This window comes from Lactuca saligna, chromosome 3, assembly GCF_052625555.1.
Source record: "Lactuca saligna cultivar CGN05327 chromosome 3, ASM5262555v1, whole genome shotgun sequence".
NCBI classification, from domain to species: domain Eukaryota; kingdom Viridiplantae; phylum Streptophyta; class Magnoliopsida; order Asterales; family Asteraceae; genus Lactuca; species Lactuca saligna.
In genome coordinates this window covers 43,032,581-43,054,232 of record NC_136419.1, presented here as the reverse complement: position 1 = coordinate 43,054,232, position 21,652 = coordinate 43,032,581, and the positions used below count along the sequence as shown (strand labels likewise).

Below are 21,652 nucleotides of genomic sequence, written 5' to 3'. Positions count from 1 at the left end.
ACGAAACAAAATATTATAAAAGTGTTCCAGGAAAATACGCATAAACACACAACCCACAAGCACATGAGGGATTCTGAAATTAGCATATAAAAAACCCCAAATATGTTTCCTTTGCAAATTCAATAATATTGGGTAAATTGTCAGAGTGTTCCAGTCCCAAATCGCTATAGCAGTAAAACCTAGAACATTTCTTGCAATCTAGTTCCTAAAGGAATTGAAAAGGTGTCTCTTGATGACTAAAACAATTAAGTTCATGAATTTGTTAATTTCCGAATCCCTCAAGAAGAAAAAGGACAACAAGAAGTTAGAAAAAATCAAAGAACCCATATTTGGAGGTTTTAAGCCCAAATCCAATATATAAACAATAATTATTATTCAAAATGGTAGCTCTAACGTTTCCAAACTTTCAGAAAAAACCAAACCTTATGTGTATTTTATACATCAAATTCATGACACAACTATCTGGGGAAAGGAACACACCTTAGGTATAGGCGCCTCCAAAACAGTGGAAGAAACAGATAAGGCTAAGGGGAGTGGTAACACTCTTAGCACATTGCCACATCATTATTTTAAGTGGCGCAACATTTTTCTTTCTTAGCAACTAACTATTAGCATTTGGTAGGGAGTGGTGGTGTGTTAAATTAATAAGATTTATTTTGAAGAAAAAAAGAGAAAAAAAAACAATAGCTATGAACAATCATAATCAACCAATACATCTTCTCTCTCTTCTTTCCTCTCGCTACTTGGTTGGCGACTAATTCTTAACACTTCCCTTGGCAAATCCAAAGGGGTGGTGTTTGATATGTTAGCACCTTGTTTGGCGAGAGGGGTAGCGAGTCCACTCCCTCAAGTCTTAGGGAGACAAGGAGGTCCATGTTTGTTGTCCAACATAGTGGAAGAAGGTAAATGGAGTAAATATAATACTGGGAAAAGAAATGCCTCTTACGTATACGGCCATCCTGTCGGATGATGCAATAATCCAAACCCAGCTGAAGAAAAAATGATAGATGCTATTGAATGCTTCTAATTGAAGATCGTTTGTTAGCATTTTTTTTTTTTACTTTTGAGCACTTCACTAAAAATTCTGAATCTCAGCCTTCATGTCGACCATGGTAGCCCTATTGCAAATGAAAAGAACAATTCAACGATAAATAATCCAGTAGGTATCAAAACGATGTTTGAGAGTGAGAAACAGAGAAGAAGGTGGAAGGAGCCGAAGCAAGGAGCTGCTATAAAAAGAGAAAGAGAAAAGTTGAGATGATCGATGATGTTATCTTGGGGAGAAGCCTATTCTTGAATGTGAAGGGTTTATTGGTGTAAATCAGGACCTTGTGTTTCTTTCTGCAGAAACACTAAACACAAGAAATAGAACAAACATTGGAAGAGAAACACAATGAAAAGGGTAATTTGAGAAACTTTTCTGTTGGGTTTTATTAACTCTAAAAAAACACACTCACATAAATATCTAAACAACTCCTATTTATACTAGAAACAAAAACTAACAAACTAAGTTTATCTGCTACCAAATTTGCAGGAAAAGATAATAACTCAAAATTCAAAATAAAAACGAATATCAGTTTCAAACTTCTGGATTATTCCAACATTTTCCCCCTAATCCAGAAGGTGTTATGTGCTTTACTCCCAGCTGATCTCGCATCTCTTCAAATTTGATATTGCCCATTGATTTCATGAGAATGTTTGCCCGTTGTTCTTGACTGCTCACATGTTTGACTATAATGTCTCCTTTCTCGATACGTTCTCATATAAAATGGAACCGCGTGTCAATGTGCTTGCTCCTCCCGTGAAACATCGGGTTCTTCATCAAAGCCAATGCAGACTTGTTGTCTACATGCAATGTTGTTAGACTAATCGTGCTACCTGCTATCTCATTAAGCAATCTTCTGATCCATATTCTGTCACACCCCAAAACCACGAACGGCGGAAACGTTCTGGGGCGGAGGACGTCATGTATGCATCACAACAAATGTAAAGTAGTAAACAAGCAACAACATCATCCATTGCATCAATAGTATAATTTTAATTACAAGTGTTTTCTTTCATTGTACAAGATATGATAATAACTTATCAAAATAAAAGACGAGTCTTGAGTGCTCCATCTTCTCTAAACCTTGTATCGACACCTGTTTATTTGTAACCTGAGAATACAAGTTATTTTGAAAGAGTAGATCAACATTTAAGCTGGTGAGTTCATAAGTATTTAATGTCATTACTTTGATTAGTTGATATGAAAGACTGGTAAATGAATGATGAAACATTTAGTATAAGTATGAAAAGCTCTAGAAAATCTCATATTTCCTACTAGTATAAAAGTAGTCTTCTACCAAGACTCGAATGTTTTGAAAGTAGTCTTTTACCTAGACCTGACTGTTTTGACAGTACGTATCTCTTGAAAATGTGATGGTTTTTCCTTGTTTAACTCTTATTAGTAGCCCCTTAAGTATACCTGAAATGGTATCAACCTAGAACATCCGTAGACTGCTCATTTACCTCTGTTGCTAACAGCCGGGTTTAGGAATAGTTAGTCCCTTATGTATACCCACGATGGTATCAACCTAGAACATCTGTAGATTGTTCATTTACCTCTGTAGCTAGCAGTGGTTGTCGGAATGGTTAGTCCCTCAAAGTATGATGTGGTAATAGGAGATAAAGTCCCAGTCTACCTCGTCGATGATGTGATTGAATCACAAGGTAAAGATAGAAAGGCGAACAATATAACCGTATCTAGACATATAACATGTAGTATTAAATTGCCATATAATGTCTATGTAAAAGTATTCATGTATAAGTATTCAGGTAAGAGTATTCCTTCATATAACATGTAGTAGTGATTTGCCATATAATGTTTATGTAAAAGTATTCATGTATAAGTATTCATGTATAAGTATTCAGGTAAGAGTATTCCTTCATATAACATGTAGTAGTAATTTGCCATATAATGTTTATGTAAAAGTATTCCTTCATATAACATGTAGTCTGGACTCATGAATGAACTGACTCTGGTGTAATTTCTTGTAGTAGTGAAAATGTTTTGTTTACTCTAAACTATTCCTATAATAGTTTACTAGAATGTAATTGATGAGTGACCAAGTAGGTTTATACACCATTGATATCTATTTGTATCGGAACTAAATTAATGATGGAACATTTATGACCATATATGTATACATGATATATAACTAATATTTAAAAGACTTTCGGACGAATACCCAATATCCCACCAGACCACATCTCAAGGCGCGAAAAGGAAATAGGGTGGATAGCCTTTCTAAGTCTTTTAAACATTTCTTATATAATTGTACATATAGAGGCATGCAATTTATAATATAAAAGCATAAAGAAGTTTTGTAAAACCGTTGAAAAGTCTAATAAAGATTTGTGACTTGATGTCAGTTTATAAAATGATTGAAAGAATTTTGTTTGATAAGACAGTTTAAGTACACGTAAAACCATTGTTTGAAAACACCTTTGTAACCGATTTTGAAAGGAAGCTTACAGTATTTAAGACAGTTTGATAACGAGCTTTAATCATGTAAAAACGTTTAAGAAAGTCATTTAAAGTAATATGTTTAGTGAAACTGTTGAACTTGTAGTGAATCTATTTGTATACTAGTTATAAATCACATATGATTGATTTATTAACAAGAAGTATCCCAAAATATTGATGTTTTTCGTACCAAAATAATCGTATGTTTGTAGTACTAAAATAATCGTATGTTTGTAGTACCAAAGGTGGACACATATACATACAATATAGGCGAAGTGTTTGATTTATATATAAATAACAACACTTTTCAATTTCCGAAAGATATGATATTATCGTGATGCATTTTGCACACAAAAGTTTCTTTATAATGATTATAAATCACATATGATTCCGTTGATAAAAAGTATAAAACGAAACTTTATATAACATACGATAATCATCGTGTGTTTTACTTGTATCCCCCCCTTAAAAGCATATAAAAATATTCATAAAACATTTAAAAGTGTGGATTATAGGGGTATGAACTCACCTGATTAATTGAAGAATGCGTGACGAAAACCGAGCAGAACTTCTACTCGAGAAAGCGGATCTCTCGAGATTCTCGGGAAATCTCGGGAGTCTCGGGAGTGTAAAACTTTCTTCCCACCTTGGATATGAAAGCCGGGCCTTTGGGATGATTCCGAGGGTTGAAACGCAGAGCTTCGGCGCGAGAAAGGAAGGAAATTAGCAATTTTGGCCGGCACCCTCGCATGCTATTTATAGGGGTCTGAGGGGGTTGCGTTACGCGGGGCGTACTTAGAGTACGCGTTGCATACTCATGCGTCATGCATGAGCGCATCCTCGGTCGAAACATTGGAGCGACGTGGACGAACCGGAGCCTAGCATCCGAGTACGCTGTGCGTACGACGGTACGCTGGGCGTACGAGGGATCGGACCGGTGACTCCTCCTTCGGATAATACCGGGATTTAATTTAATTTATATTTAAATTAATTAACAAACTTCAAAAATTCATATCTTTCTCATACGAACTCCGTTTTCTACGTTCTTTATATCCACGCGAAGGTGAGACTACGATCTACAACTTTCGTTTAGACTCCGTCGGTTAGTTTTGATTTTATTTTTAATATTATATTTTTAATAGGTCGGGACAGGAAAAGTCCGTTAAAGTTCCATAACTTCTTCATCCGACGTCCGTTTTCGTCAGACTTTTTACCGTTGTGCTAGAATTGTTGACCCCTTTGATTCTCATTTGGGTTGTTTTGGCCAAAAGTCTCTCGATCTCTATTTCGAGTTTTTAGCTGTCTACTGCTATATCTGTAACTTAGAAAAATCACAACTTCCTCATACGAAGTCATATTTGGGCGTTCTTTTTATTGACGCTCTTATCTTAACATATTCTATAACTTTTGTTTAGATTGATAAGGCTAAATCTCTCTCTATCGTAAATTCACTATTTACGCTTCCTGGTGCCGTGCCGGTTTTGCCGTAAAACTTCGACAGGTCATAACTTCTTCGTTATGACTCGGATTTCGGCATTCTTTATATCTTCGGAATCCTTGTTTCGACCACTACAACTTTATTTAACCCAAATAAGATTTTAGGAAAGTTAAATTTTGACCTAAATTTGACTTGCGTCCCAACATATCGTCTTGAAATATCGGGTTGTCACATATTCCTTGACACGTTGCTAATGTAGCATCCATAAATTCAGCCTCACATGAAGATAAAGAAACACTTTATTTCTTGTAAGAACTCCAGGTTACCAAATTCTCATTTAGATAAAATGCGGTCCCCGCTGTACTTCTCATATCATCTACATCTCTAGCAAGATTACTATTACTGTAACCGGTAATTATGTTCTCTTCATTTCCTCTAGCATATGTCAAGCCAAAATCAATTGTACCTTTCACATACCTCAAGATTCTTTTAACATATTGAAGATGTACATCTGTGGGCTTCTCCATGAACCTACTTACCATCCGACAACATACGAGATATCGGGTCGCGTGTGAGTTAAGTATCTTAAACCACCCACGATACTTCTATATTCTGTTAGGTTTACTGGGTCATCTTTTTCCCTTTTTCTTAACTCCAACTTAGGATCCATCAGATATTTAGATGGGTTACAATCTGCCATGCCCATCTTTGTAAGTAAGTTTCTTGCATAGGCTGCCTGCTTTAGTGTAATTTCACCCTCTCGTTGAACCATTTCTATCCTGAGGTAGTACAACAATGTTCCAAGATTACTCATTTCAAATTCCCTATTCATTTGAGCTTTGAACTCTTCCACTTCAGCATCACAATTACCTGTAACAATAAATTCATCAACGTATATTCCAACGATTATTAGTTTTCCATCCCTATTCTTTGTGTAAATGGCATGCTCTTGAAGACACTTCACAAAACCAAGACCTCTCAAGCATTTGTCTAAACGAGCATTCCAGGCCCTTGGTGCCTGTCGAAGTCCATAGAGAGCCTTTGACAACTTGTAAACTTTTCAGGGTTGATCACATTTCACGAATCCTTCCGGTTGGGATACATAAACTTCTTCTTCCAAATCTCCATTTAAAAACGCAAATTTCACATTGAGATGATGCACTTTCCATCCATTTTTTCCCGAGAGAGCAAGTGAAATCCTTACTGTTTCTAGTCGTGTAACGGGCACAAACACTTCATCGTAATCTATTTTGTGCTTCTGGACATAGCCCTTCACCACCAATCTAGCCTTGTGCTTTATCACATTGCCATTTGGGTCCCTTTTTAATTTATAGACCCATTTAAGTCCGATGGGTCTACGACCTGGTGGTAAATCAACCAGGTTCCAGGTATGGTTTCTTTCAATCGCATCCAATTCAATTTTCATTGCCTTGACCCAATTTTCATCTTTTGTAGCCATGGAATATGATGTGGGTTCATTGACATCTTGTAAGAATAATAGCTCGTCACAATCATTATAAACATCAGTTAAAAGACGGTACCTTTTCGGAGTTTCTCTTCCTGTTGAGTTTGTTAAAGAAGCACACGAACCATCCGAGCTACCTGGTTCCATGGGTGTAGAAAAAGGTTATGGGGTTGACTGCAGCTGTTCATGTAAGGGTGTTTGGATAAAGTTTTCATTTACGCTCTCAGATTGCAATGGTGTGGAATATTGATTTTCTGATTCAACATCGTGGATTGGTGAGTTGTACTCTTTAAGAACAAAAGTAGCTCCTTAGGTAGTCTGGTACTTTACTGTTTCAACCCAAGACCAACATCTATCTTCTTCAAACTCTATGTCTCTACTTACATATATTTTTCCGGTATAGGATCAAGTAATCTATAGGCTTTACTTCCTTGTTCACAACCTAGATGCACCAATTTCATGCTACGATTATCAAGTTTCTATAGGTGGCTGCTTGCAACCATCGTGTGAGCAATACACCCGAAAACTCTCAAATGATCCAGGTTGGGCTTTCTTCCTGACCATGCCTCATATGGGGTTCTATCTTTGAGTGCCTTTGTTGACACTTGGTTGAGAATATAGACGGCATGTCGTATAGCTTCACCCCACAAAGTTCCCAGTATACTCATGCTCCTTAAGATGCTCCTTGCCATTTCAACCACGGTACGGTTTATTCTCTCCACGAAACCATTTTGTTGTGGAGAATATGGTGCCATGAAGTGACGTTTTAGACCAGTTTCTTCACAGTACGTAGTAAATTGCTTTTAGAGGAATCCCCCTCCTCCCCCCCCCCCCCAATCAGATCTAAACATCTTGAGTTTCACACCTGTTTCATTTTCAACAAGCACGCAAATTTTTTTTGAAGACACCAAAAGTCTCATCTTTTGATTTTAGCATATACACCCACATGACTCGGCTATAATCATTAACAAGGAGGAAAAAGTATCGATTGCCAGAAGGAGTAGGTGGTGAGATGGGACCATATAGGTCGCCATGCACAAGTTCAAGTATTCTCTCGGCTCTATAGTTTGCTTGTGTTGGGTAAGGTTTTCGTGATTGCTTCCCAACTAAAAATCATTCACAGAGTTGCGTGGGGTATTCAATTTTGGGTAAACCAGTAACCATTTCACTGTCATACATTTGTTTCATAGCGGGGAAGTTTACATGGCCGAGGCGTACATACCAAAGCCATTCCGGTTTGCTAATACTTCCCATCAAACAAATTGGTTCAACTTCTTTCAAAATGATCTTATACAACATGTTCAAAGATTGTCTTACTTTCATGAGTAACTTACCAAATCTATCGTTAATCCATAAGAAATAACCAAGCATTACAATTCTGTCACCATCTTGTGCAAGTTGTCCCAAGCTTATGATATTATTACATAAACTTTGGATATAGTACACTTGTTGTAACAACCTTTGCTCGCTATTTTTACATTGAAGCAGTATAGACCCCATACCTTCTATCCAAACCTTTGATCCATCTCCGAATTTCACATATCCCCGAATGGTCTTACCAAGATTTCTGAATTTTTCTTGTTGCCCAGTCATGTGATTGCTTGCCCCATTATCCAGGTACCAAATATTGGACCTGTTGGGTTCATCACCTGTAGATTTGAACTTTCGGATTATATTTTTCTCATTCAATAATACCTCCTCATGCGCTTCAGTATAGTTGTACATTGACATTAATAGTGTTGGCTCGTCATCATCTTCATCCTTGATTAGATTTGCCTCCTTGGTTAGATTTGCCTCCTGATTTCTTTCACGCCTTGGATTTTTACACTCTGAGGCATAATGATTGATATCTTGATATTTGTAGCATTGTACCTTACTTTTATCATGAGTGCCAAATGAATTTCGACCTCCTCCTTGATTATGGTCGACACTACTGCCCCTACGACCTCCTCGGTTATTGTTACCGCCTGATCTTCCACTGCCACGACCACGAGATTCTAGCCACTACTGACGAGTTAATAATAAATCATGTATGTCCTCACCTTATTTCTTAGATCTATCAAACCACTTCTGATGAGTTAGGAGCCAATTCTTCTCATCATTATTGTAACACCCGTAGATCCGGGCTAGTCAATTTAGAGATGATAGGGGTCGAAAACGGCTTTTTGACAAAAGATTATTTAGAACGAATAATCTTAAACAATCTGTAGAATATGTCTCAAGGGTTCCGTACATATAAAAAAACACTGAAACCGAGTTATAACGAAGAAGTTATGGCCCGTCGAAGTTTTTCGGCAAAACCGGCACGACACCGGGAGACGTAAATAGTGAATTTAAGATAGAGGAATTGTTAGCCTTAGTAATCTAAACAAAATTTTTAGTATATGTTAAACTGAGAACATACAAAAAAAGAACGCCCAAATCTGACTTCGTATAAGGAAGTTATGATTTTTCTAAGATTCGGCTTAGCAATGCACGACCCAAAACTCGAATTTTAGTTCGAGCGGTTTTTGGCTTACACAACCTAAATGAGAGTTGAATATATCATTAATAGAAACTCAACGGTAAAAAGATCGACGAAAACGGAGTCCGTATGAAGGAGTTACGAATTCTTCGTGGTCATTTAGCAGTCTAATCCCCTCCTACTGTTAAATTTAAGATCGGTCGAGAATTTGCCAACGGAGTCTAAATGAAAGTTGTAGATCTTGTTTTTACCTACGCATAGATATAAAGAACGTCGAAAATAGTCCGTATGCGAAAGTTATGAATTTTTTAAAATCGGCTAATGTCCACCCTGTGTGCGATGCCACGTGTCAGCACCAGGCTGCGCCTGGCTGTAGCCAGCCTGGCTCACGACGTGAACCTTCCTCCAACCCCTATAAATAAGTGGTGAGGCCTCAATTCATTCCTCACACCTCCCATAACTTCCCCCTCTCTCTAGAACTTCTCTCTAGCCCCCGAAAAGCCTAGGGAACCTCCCTAACACGAGGCGGAAGCCCCGGAGCGCCCAACGGCTCCAAGAAGAAGAGTCTTTCAGCTCGGGAACACTGCTCCAGCGGAGCCCGGTTTTGAGAAAAACCTACTGTAAATGAGTTATGCATACCCTATCTTTTGTATAGCTTATGTTTTGATATAGTAACGTTATTAGGAAATTATAATTAGTATTTGGGATATTATTATGAGTTATATAAGAGTGTTTCTTAACGCTTATATAATAGTAATAATATCTAGACTATTAATTAGTCACGGTTAACGTTAGACTAAACTCTAGTGGTAATGATACTAGGTTTTGTCCGAGGGAAATTGTTTTAACAGTAACGAAGTGCTGTCCGAGTACCGAGTCATCACCTTATCAGGTGAGTGCATAGTTACTTTCATCTTACACATAGATATGAAGTATTTTATATAAATTACGTGCTATGTGTGCATATTATCTGAATACTTGTTGTCTATGCTGGATGAACGATTTTATACATGTTTTAAATGATTTAAAATGTATATGTATTTTATATCTACGATAATGTTGGGGTAAAACATGGGTAGATGTAATAGATGGAATATGAGTTGGGTGATAAGTTGAAAGGTGCTATAGACCACGAGGTGAGGGTGAGAGGTGGACGATGTGAGAAGCCTTTCCCAAATGATGGCCACGTCATTCAGCAGAGTATGGATGACAACCACGGACTATTCTAGACAGTCCAGTGGAACACTAGCAGGCTCGCAACCTGTAGGTGTTGTGAATGATGTGTTCACCAGGTGTACTCTAAACCCTGGCGTCCATGCAGACTTGGTGCCTAAACCTTGGTGATCATGCAGACTTGATGCCTAAACCTTGGTGATCATGCAAACTTGATGCCTAAACCCTGGCGACCATGCAGACTTAGTGCCTAAGCCCTGGCGACTATGCAGACTTAGTGCCCGTTGTGTAAACCGTGGCAACGATGGACTTCGTGCCGATTCCATAGGAATAAATGAACGAGGAATAGCTGATTCTTAGGGCAGATCCTTAAGACTAAAGATGATAATGGGGATGGGTAATTGGGTTGATTGTTTGATTGTTTAAACATAATAATTATATTATTGTGGGTTGAAAACCTTTTGTACTCACCAGGTTTCCCAACCTGACCCACTCAGTTTATTTATATCACAGATGTCGATATGAAGTGACATTACACTGAGAGATTAAGGAGATATAGATCACTAGTGTAAATGAATGTAAGTTCTGTTTATGCTTATGTTTTTGTATTGACGATGACCTCCCGAATGTTTTAAAATTAATAAAATACGTTTCTTTGGAAATGCTTTGATAACGTATTTATAATGTTTTTCTGGGAATAAATTCCGCAACATTTTTATTAAAAGAGGTACTCTGATTTTTCATAAAGCATAAACAAAATCGGTCTTTTCTGGCCGTGAAAATGGGGATGTCACAATTATCACTATGACCGCATACCCGCTCTTCATGCGCTTTCAATATCCCGATTACTTCTTCGACAATTATTGTTTCCATGTCTACGAATTGCTCAATCATTGAGGCAATCTGCACAAACTTAGACGGAACTGCCCGTAATAGTTTCTTTACCACGTAGGCTTCCTCAACCTTGTCTCCCAAGGCTCGAATATTCCTAACTATGTTGATGATTTTTGCAGAAAATCATCCATAGTTTTTATCTCTTTCATAGTCAAAATCTCGAACTCCGCCTTTAAGGTTTGAACCTTAGTTGTCTTCACACAATCAACACCCATGTAAATTGCTTTGAGTGTGTCCCAAGTTTCCTTCACTGTCTGCTTCTTTGCTAACAACATGACCATGTCTTCGGGAATGGATTGGTAGATGGCAGCCATTTCCATCTTATTTTTCTTCACACCACCGGGGTTCTGTGGGTTCTTAGGTTCAATTGCTTCCCATACTTCTTGGGCTTGCATAAAAACCTTCATCTTTATTGCCCAAACTGCATAGTTGCTTCTGGTCAACATTGGGTAATGAATTCCATAAGAGCCGTCTTTCTTCTGTCCATCCATGTTGATGTTGCTTAGTAACCTGGGATTACTCTGATACCAAGTGTAAATCAGAACCCTGTGTTTCCTTCTGTAGAAACACTAAACACAAGAAATAGAACAAACAGTGGAAGGGAAAAACACAATGAAAAGGGTTATTTGGGAAACTTTTCTGCTGGGTTTTATTAACTCTAAAAAAAATACACTCACGTAAACATCTAAACAACTCCTATTTATACTAGAAACAAAAACTAACAAACTAAGTTTATCTGCTACCAAATTTGCAGGAAAATATAATAACTCAAAATTCAAAATAAAAACGAATATCAAAACTTCTGGATTATTCCAACAATTGGAAGATGGGTGAATCGGTGGCGGTGGAGGACCTTTTTTTTCCAAGTGTCCTAGCAAAAAATCCACATGTATAGTTCGGTGGAAGACATGTATTGACGGGTGAAGACTTTCAAGTAGGCGATTGAATTTCACGGAAACGATGCTAGGCTCCTTTTCACACGCAAAAAGAAGTTATCTATGAAGTACGCGAACCCTCTTTAAGAAAAAAAAAAAGGTTTGTATGTGTGTGTGTGTGTGTGTGTATATATATATATATATATATATATATATATATATATATATATATATATATATATATATATATAAAAGATCAAATGAGAAGAAAAAAGATTAAAAACCCTAAAAATCATTATTTTAGTCTATCATTAAAAGTATATTTGTGTTTTCTCAAATATATGCTTCCAAATTTTATGAAGGGTATTTTCGTTTGTCATTGATTGTTAACATAAATAAAAAAAAAAGAACTAATCCGTACACAACATTTTTTCTCCGTATACAACAATTTATGCTTTAAAGTGTTGTAATGTACAATTCTACAATATATAAATTGTTGTGTATGACCAAAAACTATTGTGTCTTTCCTCCAAAAAGTCAAAGTATCCTTTCCATAAAAAAAAAAATCTCAACGTATATATATAAACATAAAATTAGATGTCAAAAAGTAGATCTCATGTTACTTCTCATCCACTCTTTATTTCCTCCAAAAAGTCAAAGTATCCTTTCCCTCACACCTACCACCAACCTCATATTGCCATCGCCGCCGCCGGTATATGCTCCACCACCGTCGATTCTCGCTCCACCGCCACTATCTTCCGTGGTTATGACCTTCCTTCATCGCCCACTGATTTATAACCACCTTAGACCGCCGGAAAACTCACGAACCATCTTCATCCTTTTCGATATGTGGTTTTTCGGTGAAGTTTGAAGGAGTTGCAAACATAATATATCTGCAGTTAGATGAGTGAATGAAAGATGATTGATGTTCAACTTCATCCTCTCTCTCTAGTTCTACCATCAACATCCTTTTCCTGATGCTTCCAATATCTACACCACCACCGTTACCTCTGTTGTTACCGATGTTTGCTCCACCGTCGGTGCCTACCGTCGTCGTTACCTCCTTCTACTACTCTATTATCGCCTCACCTTAGACCGCCAGAACTCACCAACTGCCTTGAGTCTCTTAGATCTAAATTTATCTGGCAAAGTTACAGATCAGAAAGTTTCAAAAGGTTTAAATATGAAGTTATATGAGTGAAAGAAGGATAATCGTTGCTCAACTTCCATTAGACATAATCGATATATGTTTTCCGGCAGATCCTCCGACGAGGTGTTTAGTTGTTGTTTAGACAATCGATATATGTTTTCTGGTGAGATCTTCAAACTACTATTTGGTCTTCACTTGTGGTGGCTGGAAGCTCCATTTGGATATGAGCTTCAGTGGAATGTTTTATCTAATCTGACGAGTGAGAAAATGTACCTTTATGCTCTTGTTTATCCTTTTATTGTATTCATATATTGAGAAAATAAGTTAGCCATAATTTCTCTGTCATAATGATGAAAATGCCATAATAATGAAAATGAATGCCATAACAGTAGGTAAATATAGTCTATCACACGACAGACATAAAAATTTTCAAAAATTATGTTTCATGCTAGTCTATAACAACTGATCGTAAATATTATTATATTATATAAATAGATGATGCTGTTACCTATTGTATTGATGTGTTAACTATTAACATTAATAACATGGATTAAATGAAACATATAAGATTTTAAATTATGAGTGAATATTTAGATAAGCGGAAATCTCCAGAAAAGTCCTAAAATTTTATTATGATTTATGAAAAAGTCCCGAAGTAATTTTTGTTCAAAGAAAAGCATAGAATACCAGCTAAAACTTCGAAAAAAACCTTTTGACCGGTTTCGTAGATTTAGCCGGTATTTTGTCCTTTTACGTTAGTTTGCTCAAAATATTATGATTTTTTTGAAAATTACCCGATAACCAAAATATTATGATTTTTTTTAAAATTACTATGAAATTAATGGATATTATTAACAAATTATTTATAAATAAAATTTTTTTTATTATAAATAAAGGAAATACATTTGTTGCTAATTTCTAGGAATAAAATGGTCAACTATGTACTTCTCTATTGTTTGTTGATCACTTCAAAGTCTCAATGTTTTTCCTATGTATCGTTGTAGGTGTCATAGTGAAAAGTACTCTGTTAGGTGTGACCAATACAAGAATTTATAATATTTATTAATACACGATTAATAAGTGTCTACTTGCTATTAGGTATGATGTTATATGATCACGTGTTATTAGAAAATATCATTACACAAACATATAGATCTTTCATTATGTTCTTTAACCTAACTACCACCTAACCTCCAAACATTACCCGGTAACAACCAAAATTACACACATCTATCGAGAGCGAAAAATAACTTTAAATGACAATTTAAATAGATAATAACCCTTCACTTGTTTCCATATAAATTATCATTCACGGTTCACTTTTCACATTTTATATATATGTGTTAACCGATTCTTGTTAACATGTAAGGTATGAATGTTGGTTTGTAGTTAGGTTAAAGAACATAATAGGAACACAAGCATTAGAGGAATGGTAACTAAGTTCATCTCGTCATCATACCCACAACAATGCATAGGAAGAATGTAGAGAGTTTGAGTGGTCAGGAAGCAATAGAGTACTTAGACCACCGATTTATTCCTAAAAATTAGCAACAAATGTATTTTCTTTTTATAATAAAAATATATTTTTTTATGTTTATAAATGATTTGTTAATAATAATATCCATTAATTTAATGGTAATTTTAAAAAAGTCCCAATATTTTGGTTATTATGTAATTTTTGGAAAAGTCCTAAAATTTTGAGCAAACTAACGAAAAAGCACAGAATACTGGCAAAATCTACGAAACCGAGTGAAAAGAGTTTTATCGAAGTTTTAACAGGTAATTTGTGCTTTTCTGTAAATAAAATTTAGTTTGAGATTTTTTCATAAATTTGACTAGAATTTTAGTATTTTTCTGAAGATTTGCCTTTGGATAAGTGTATTAAATTGTGAATATTTAAGTTTATTAAACTGTAAATATTTTAAATTTGATATGCGAGTTTTTTTGTATAAGTTGTTTTTTAAATAAAATATTACTAATGAATGTTAGAATTTTTTGTATATATCTAGTGTAAATTAAACTGTTAATAATATATTCATTTTGTATATTAAACTGTTAATGAATGTATAAAATTTGTGTATTAATAGGTGAATAACCTAAAATCTATTATTATTTTTTGAATTTGTAAATTATTTGTATTTATGGAAAAAAGACATAACTAAACACTACTCTAGAGCCTTGTAAAAAATGACATCACAAATAATAATAATAATAATAATAATAATAATAATAATAATATAATAATAATAATAATAATAATAAAAGAGTGAGCAATTGTAATTTTAGTGCATCACGCATTCACGCCATATATTTTTTTTTAACCATGCCTTTTTATTATCATTTTTACTGCTCATGAATACATGTAATATTTGAATAGTGTTTGCCATTGATATTCAGATATCTTAAATATTGTTTTTTTACTTTGTAATAAATAAAGAACAAATATATGTAAAGTACATATTTATATAATGTAATATATACTATAAAATAATATAAATATACTTACGTAATATAATATATAATATATATTATAATGTAATTGTTATATAGATAATTTATAATAATTATAAGAATTTGTTCCTTTATTTAAAGTTTATATTTAGTTAAATTTAATAAAGAATGATCTTTGGAGTGTGTATTAAAAGTGATAAGAATAGAACTTGAATAGTAAAATGCATTTTTCACTTTAAGTTTGAATTTTAATGAATTTTATATTTTTATGATGTAGGATGTTAGAAAAATTATGTACGCCAAACAAAAAATTTCAATTCACAAATCTAATATCATTTAATGAAGACATATTTAATTGTATTAAATTGTAATTTTTGTGTATTAAACTGTAAATTAAGTGTATTAAGTTGTGAATTTTGTTTATTAAATTATGAATTGGTAGTATTAATTTGTGAATTTTTTCTTTATGAATTTTGTATTTGCTTATGAAATGTGAGATGAAATAAGTATTATATAGATATACAATTTTACGTAGTTTTCAATAAATCATGCGAAATTTAAACTATTAATATCGTATAAATAAACTTCAAAAGAAGTCTTAGGCTCTACATTTAAATATATAAATATAAGTTTTAAGTTGATAATATGGTTATGAATTTATAATTTGTGTGTATTAAACTGTGAATTTATTATATTAAATTGTGAATTTTGTATATTAAACTGTGAATTAACTATATTAAGCTTTGATTTTTTTAATGACTTTTGTGTTGAAATATTAATAATTTATGTCTAATTGTTAGTATTAATTTATTATGAATATATTTATTTTGTGTTATATAAATATGTAATATTGTATTAGTTTTTAGAATTATTTTGCATTAAACTTTTAATAAGTGTATTAATTGGTTAATTAAATTGTGAATCTACTATTTAAGATGTCAATTAATGATTTTTTATATACAAATCTGATTTTAAAGAAATAATGATTGCAAAGGTGGCATAGGTGTTTGGTGGTGGCGTGTGGTAGTTAGTGGTGGTGGTAAAGTTTGAGTTTCACTTATTTGAATTTCTGAATTAATGTATAATGAATTGTATTATGTTGTGAATTTTATGTATTAAACTAAAAATGGATTGTATTATGTTGTATATATTATATAAATTTTGTGTTAAAATATTAATGAATGTATGCATGATAATATTAAACTGCATATTAGTAAATTAATATGTCTATTAAACTGTGCATATGATATTTTAAATTGTGAATATGTCTTATAGGCGATACATTTTTTTTTAAAGAAATCTAGACTTTAGTAAGAGAAAATTGAATTTGTGAAAGCCTAATTTACTTTTTATTAAATTTTTTATATTTCCCTTCAAAGATGAAATTGTATGTGTTAAAAAAATATTACCAAAAAAATAAGGGTTATAATTTTTGTTTTATTAACTTTGAATACAACCAGAAAAAATATCACTGAATTTGGTGTAAGTCCGACGCCGTTCTGGTAGCGGTCCGACAGTGGCCCGACAGCAAGTGATAACTTCTTGTAAAGTAGGGAATGAAAAAATTTGTTTAATCCAATATAAATGTTGGATTTATCAAAATTGGCCTTAATAAAAACATTTAAAAAATGGTTTTTAAGGTTCTTAACCTTTTTGAATTATTATTTGAACCATTCCTTATATATATATATATATATATATATATATATATATATATATATATATATATATATATATATATATATATAGTGATAACTTGTTGTAAATTAAGGAATGAAAAAGTTTGTTTAATCCAATATAAATGTTAGATTTATCAAAATTGGCCTTAATAAAAACATTTAAAAAATAGTTTTTAAAGTTCTTAACCTTTTTGAATTATTATTATTATTATATATATATATATATATATATATATATATATATATATATAGTTAGGTTCATTTTAGACCACCTATATTTTGTGAGACGCATTTTTTTTATTTATTTATTTTTTTTTTGTTAATTCAAGTTCCGAAAATAATATTTAAAAAAAGAATTTTTAGATTTTTCCATTTATTTTGCATTTTAAAATTAGTTTTTAAAATATGTACAGTGTAATATTCTATTAGAATATTTCATTTATTTTTCAAAAAAAACGGGATTTTTTTTTAGTTAATTCAAGTTTCGAAAATAATATTTAAAAACAGAATTTTTAGATTTTTCCATTTAGTTTTCATTTTAAAATTATTTTTTAGAATATGTACAACGTAATATTCTATTAGAATATTTCATGTATTTTTCAAAAAAAAAAAACGGAATTTATTTATTTATTTTTAATTTTTTTTAAAAAATTTTAATTTTTTTATATTTTTTTAGTTAACTCAAGTTGCGAAAATAATATTAATTTTTTTTTTTGGATTTTTCCATTTATTTTGCATTTTAAAACTATTTTTAGATTAGATCACACGGTCTCATAAAATTAAAATGGTCTCAAATGAACCTCAATATATATATATATATATATATATATATATATATATATATATATATATATATATATATATATATATATATATATACTAGATACGTTTAAGGCCCGTGCTAAGTACGACCCATGAAGGGTAATTTTGGTATTTCCTAAAAGAGATTGCATGATTGAAAGACTAATGCTATAACAAGTAAGGTTTTAGAAGTATGTCTTCAATAAAAAAAATGCTTATATAATCAAAATTAATGTCAAAAGGTTTTAGCCTAAATTTCCTTGTTAATATAAATACTATACATTTGCCATAAATTGAAAATTATACTACTATTTGTAACACAAGTTTAACCAACAGAAAAAATAATAGCCAAACTTACATTTCCATTGCTTAAGTTTTAATAATTAGCAAAAGTTTTGTGTCATCACTAAGTCATTGCAGTTCAATTTTATAATCAATAAGCTTTCAATCCATTACACCTTATTTACAAAAATGAAAGTCAAATGCTATAGTAGTCAAATATTTAAAGGTACATTGCATTTTCGCATTAACATAGCTTTGACAGCCCCTCCTATACCTAAAAATGACTACTATCCAAAATATGTAGAGATAGATCACAAACATAAAAGAAAATTAAGTTATAATTTAATTTGTAAGGTTTAATTTCTACTATGTTGATAAAAAAAACTTTAGCTATAGGTTTTTTTCTTAATGACAAAATATTTGTAAGTGCTATCCAATTTTCAGAGAGCTCAAGGCTTGATAAGTTGCTTTAATAACCTGGAAAAAAAAGTTAAAAGTTTTAAAAAATGAAAAAAAAAATGAGCATTTGGGTTTTAAATCAAGCATACATCTCTGTGGCATGTGAGGCATAACACCAATTCAACAACCGAAGGAAAAATGCATCAAAACTAATTAAAAGAAAAGGAAAAGTCTCCCTTGGTGTTGGTGGTGTATTAGAGTGGCCTTTGAACACTTGCATCTTCCAGCAACAACTTTACAGCAATAATGAAAAGTCAGTTAATGGCAATTGCGTAAATTATATTAATTCTACCGGCTAATGATAAATTGCATAAAGTAGATGCATAAATTATGTTATTTCTAGCATTTAATCCTCTCAAGCTATTTTTCATTAGAATTTCTTTTTTTGCAGATTTCAACATCTTTCCATTTTTCTTCTTATGATGAAAGATATGTGTCAAGTTCTTATAACCACCATTGTATCATATTGCTCCTAAAAACCAAAAAAAAATAAACCAACAAGTAGACACCGAAATAAATTTACTAACCATATACATAAAAAGTCAAGAAATTGAGTTCCAAAACAGTTAATAATCAAATCAAATGAACAAAAATGGTTATATGTAAAAATTAGAAACCAAACCTTTGCATTAGTTTAAGGAATCCGATATACCATTCAATTGATTTAGCCAATCAACTCATTTCTATTGTAATTAAGCCATTGCACTTTTTGACTTAAAGAGGATGTCATACCAGTATTGTAGCAACTTCCTTCACAACTCCAGCAATAGTAATTGTACTGCACTTGTTATAGAAACACGAATGTACTTGATTAATGCCTACATATATAAATTTCATGAAAATTAATCACTATAATAATAACAAACAATTATTAATTAATTATATTAAAAACTTTAACAAAGGAATCAAAAAGGTCACTTAGAGCGTGATATGCCAAGGGCTTACAAATAATGTGTTCTGAAGGTCAAGTTGTTGCACCAATATTAAGGACTTGATAGGAAGAGTCAAATAACTCAAAATAGGGTTGTTGACCAAGCAAGTAGATAAACTTTTTGTTCACATATGAATATCTCTCATGTTAAACTATTAAAAACCATAAAATGAAATCAAATTGATCACCTCTTTTGATATTAGACAAATTTCATATGAACAGTAAAAAGAAGTCAACATGTAGCTACAAAATATCAACAAACCCATCATTGTAGGAGTCTTAATATGCTAAACTAACCTTTAATCAACTTTTCCAGTTGTAATCCTCTTGAACCTTTTCTTCTCTTTGTATAATTTCCATTAAGATAAATCTCACTTCTTCTTTCAATGTTGCCGATCTGTTCACCTTTTGGTTCTAAAAATCTAATAATGGATATATACCCGCTTGGATCCTACTCATTCGTTTGTTTTTGTGACAACTGCATTACACACATTCTCATTGCTTTCATCCTTCAGCCTTGCAATCTTCTCATCTTCATCATTCAGTATTTCCTGAAAAGAACGTATTGTTATGAATACATATAGAAAATGCATAGATGGATTGTTCAAATGGTTAATTGTGTGTGTGTGTGAGAGAGAGAGAGATCGTACAAATGAAGAATGTTGGAACCAAAACAAATTTTGAGAGTCCAAAGAAAAAGACGGTGGTTGGTTTTAAGCGAGATATTACCAAAGGGAAGTCGATGACATAAGGGTTAATTAGTCTCCTAAAAAAACAAAATTCATGATTAGCAAATTTGGGATTGCAAACAGGGGAGAGAGGAGTCTGACTGTGGGAGGTGACATAACGATGGGGTTGCCGATGGATCAAATGTTGATATGTAAAATTCATGATCAGGGTTAACGTTTTATAGGGAGGAATCAACACCGATTCCGAATCCAACTACCGTCTCAGATAAAAAAAGGTGTGCCGCCCCTTCAATGCGTTCTACCGGTTCATTTGTGAAGTGTAGGACACACTGAATCCTTTATTTAACTTCACGCCATATGTTCTTCTCCAAACCCATCTCACACATTATACGATGCTTCTATCTATGTTTATCTCTCTGCAATTACAAAATAACCTAAAAAAACAAGAAATCATTCAAAATTGAACATTAAAAGACTTATCGAGGAGGAGCGGTGGTGGTATAACAAGGAGTATGAGAATCTGTCACCAGGTGAGGATACAACGTTGGTGGGAAACATGAGCGTATGGAACCAATAGACTCAAATGTTGAGCCTTGAGATGTATATGCATTTTATAGGCAGGGAATGGACACAATCAGAATACAACCACCGTCTCAATAAAAAGGTGTGTCCATTCGCATCTACCGGTTCCAAATCCATCTAAACTCTTCATTCAAAGAATAAAATCCTCAGCGGTAAATTGACGCATCACCGTCAGCATGAGGCGGTGTGAATGAGTTTGGATGTCTATGGCGTCGTTCACAAACAGAGGTTACGTGGCGTCATAAGATTCCTCCAAAACTGAGTAAAAGGTCACCACGAATACGAAAGCCGTTTAATGGGATGCGACGATCAGCAAATTTTAATTGACGTTTCAAAGGGATTGAAGACGACATTTTGGTATGTTGCGTCGTTCTGGGAGTAGGTTACGTGGAGGTAATGCAACCCTATGAGTTTTTTCTAGACGACACCACATTAAAAGGGCTTTTATATATAGTAATGATATATATATATATATATATATATATATATATATATATATATATATATATATATATATATATATATATATATATATATATATATATATATATATATATATATATATATATATATATATATATATATATATAGCACTAGGTTATAATGTGCATGATAAATATTGTGTGGATGTAGGAATGAACGTGGACCAAGAGTTTAAAATACATATTGTAATAGAATATATATTCTAATTGAATACAAATTCTAACAGAATACATATTCTGATAAAAATAATAAATTTTTGAACCATGAGTAGAAGAATAACAACATTCTTAAAAAATAATAATCAATTATTAACATTATTGAAGAATCTAAG

General features: G+C 32.8%; 1 protein-coding gene and 2 long non-coding RNA genes across 4 annotated transcripts; all 3 read right to left on the bottom strand.

Annotated features, from left to right (window-relative positions):
• Positions 1-7,521: 7,521 nt before the first annotated feature.
• LOC145035429 (uncharacterized) lies at positions 7,522-8,139 on the bottom strand. Its single transcript, XM_078983973.1, has one exon. It carries the CDS (start codon positions 8,137-8,139, stop codon positions 7,522-7,524), a length of 618 nt encoding a protein of 205 aa, XP_078840099.1.
• A 4,139-nt stretch (positions 8,140-12,278) lies between these two features.
• Positions 12,279-13,403, bottom strand: LOC145036079 (uncharacterized). The gene is made up of 2 exons (XR_013678420.1): positions 13,039-13,403; positions 12,279-12,956 (listed from the first exon to the last, which is right to left on the bottom strand). It is a non-coding gene; the product is annotated as an uncharacterized LOC145036079 (long non-coding RNA).
• A 4,956-nt stretch (positions 13,404-18,359) lies between these two features.
• Positions 18,360-21,125, bottom strand: LOC145033615 (uncharacterized). 2 transcript variants are annotated; one of them, XR_013677626.1, is made up of 4 exons: positions 20,218-21,125; positions 19,865-20,118; positions 19,369-19,454; positions 18,360-18,869 (listed from the first exon to the last, which is right to left on the bottom strand). It is a non-coding gene; the product is annotated as an uncharacterized LOC145033615 (long non-coding RNA). The 2 variants fall into 2 exon arrangements; XR_013677625.1 differs by having other exon boundaries at positions 18,360-19,454.
• Positions 21,126-21,652: the final 527 nt, after the last annotated feature.

Excerpts from the sequence above, each read along its gene's own strand:
- LOC145035429 (XM_078983973.1), bottom strand. The coding sequence starts at position 8,139 with ATGTCAATGTACAACTATACTGAAGCGCATGAGGAGGTATTATTGAAT.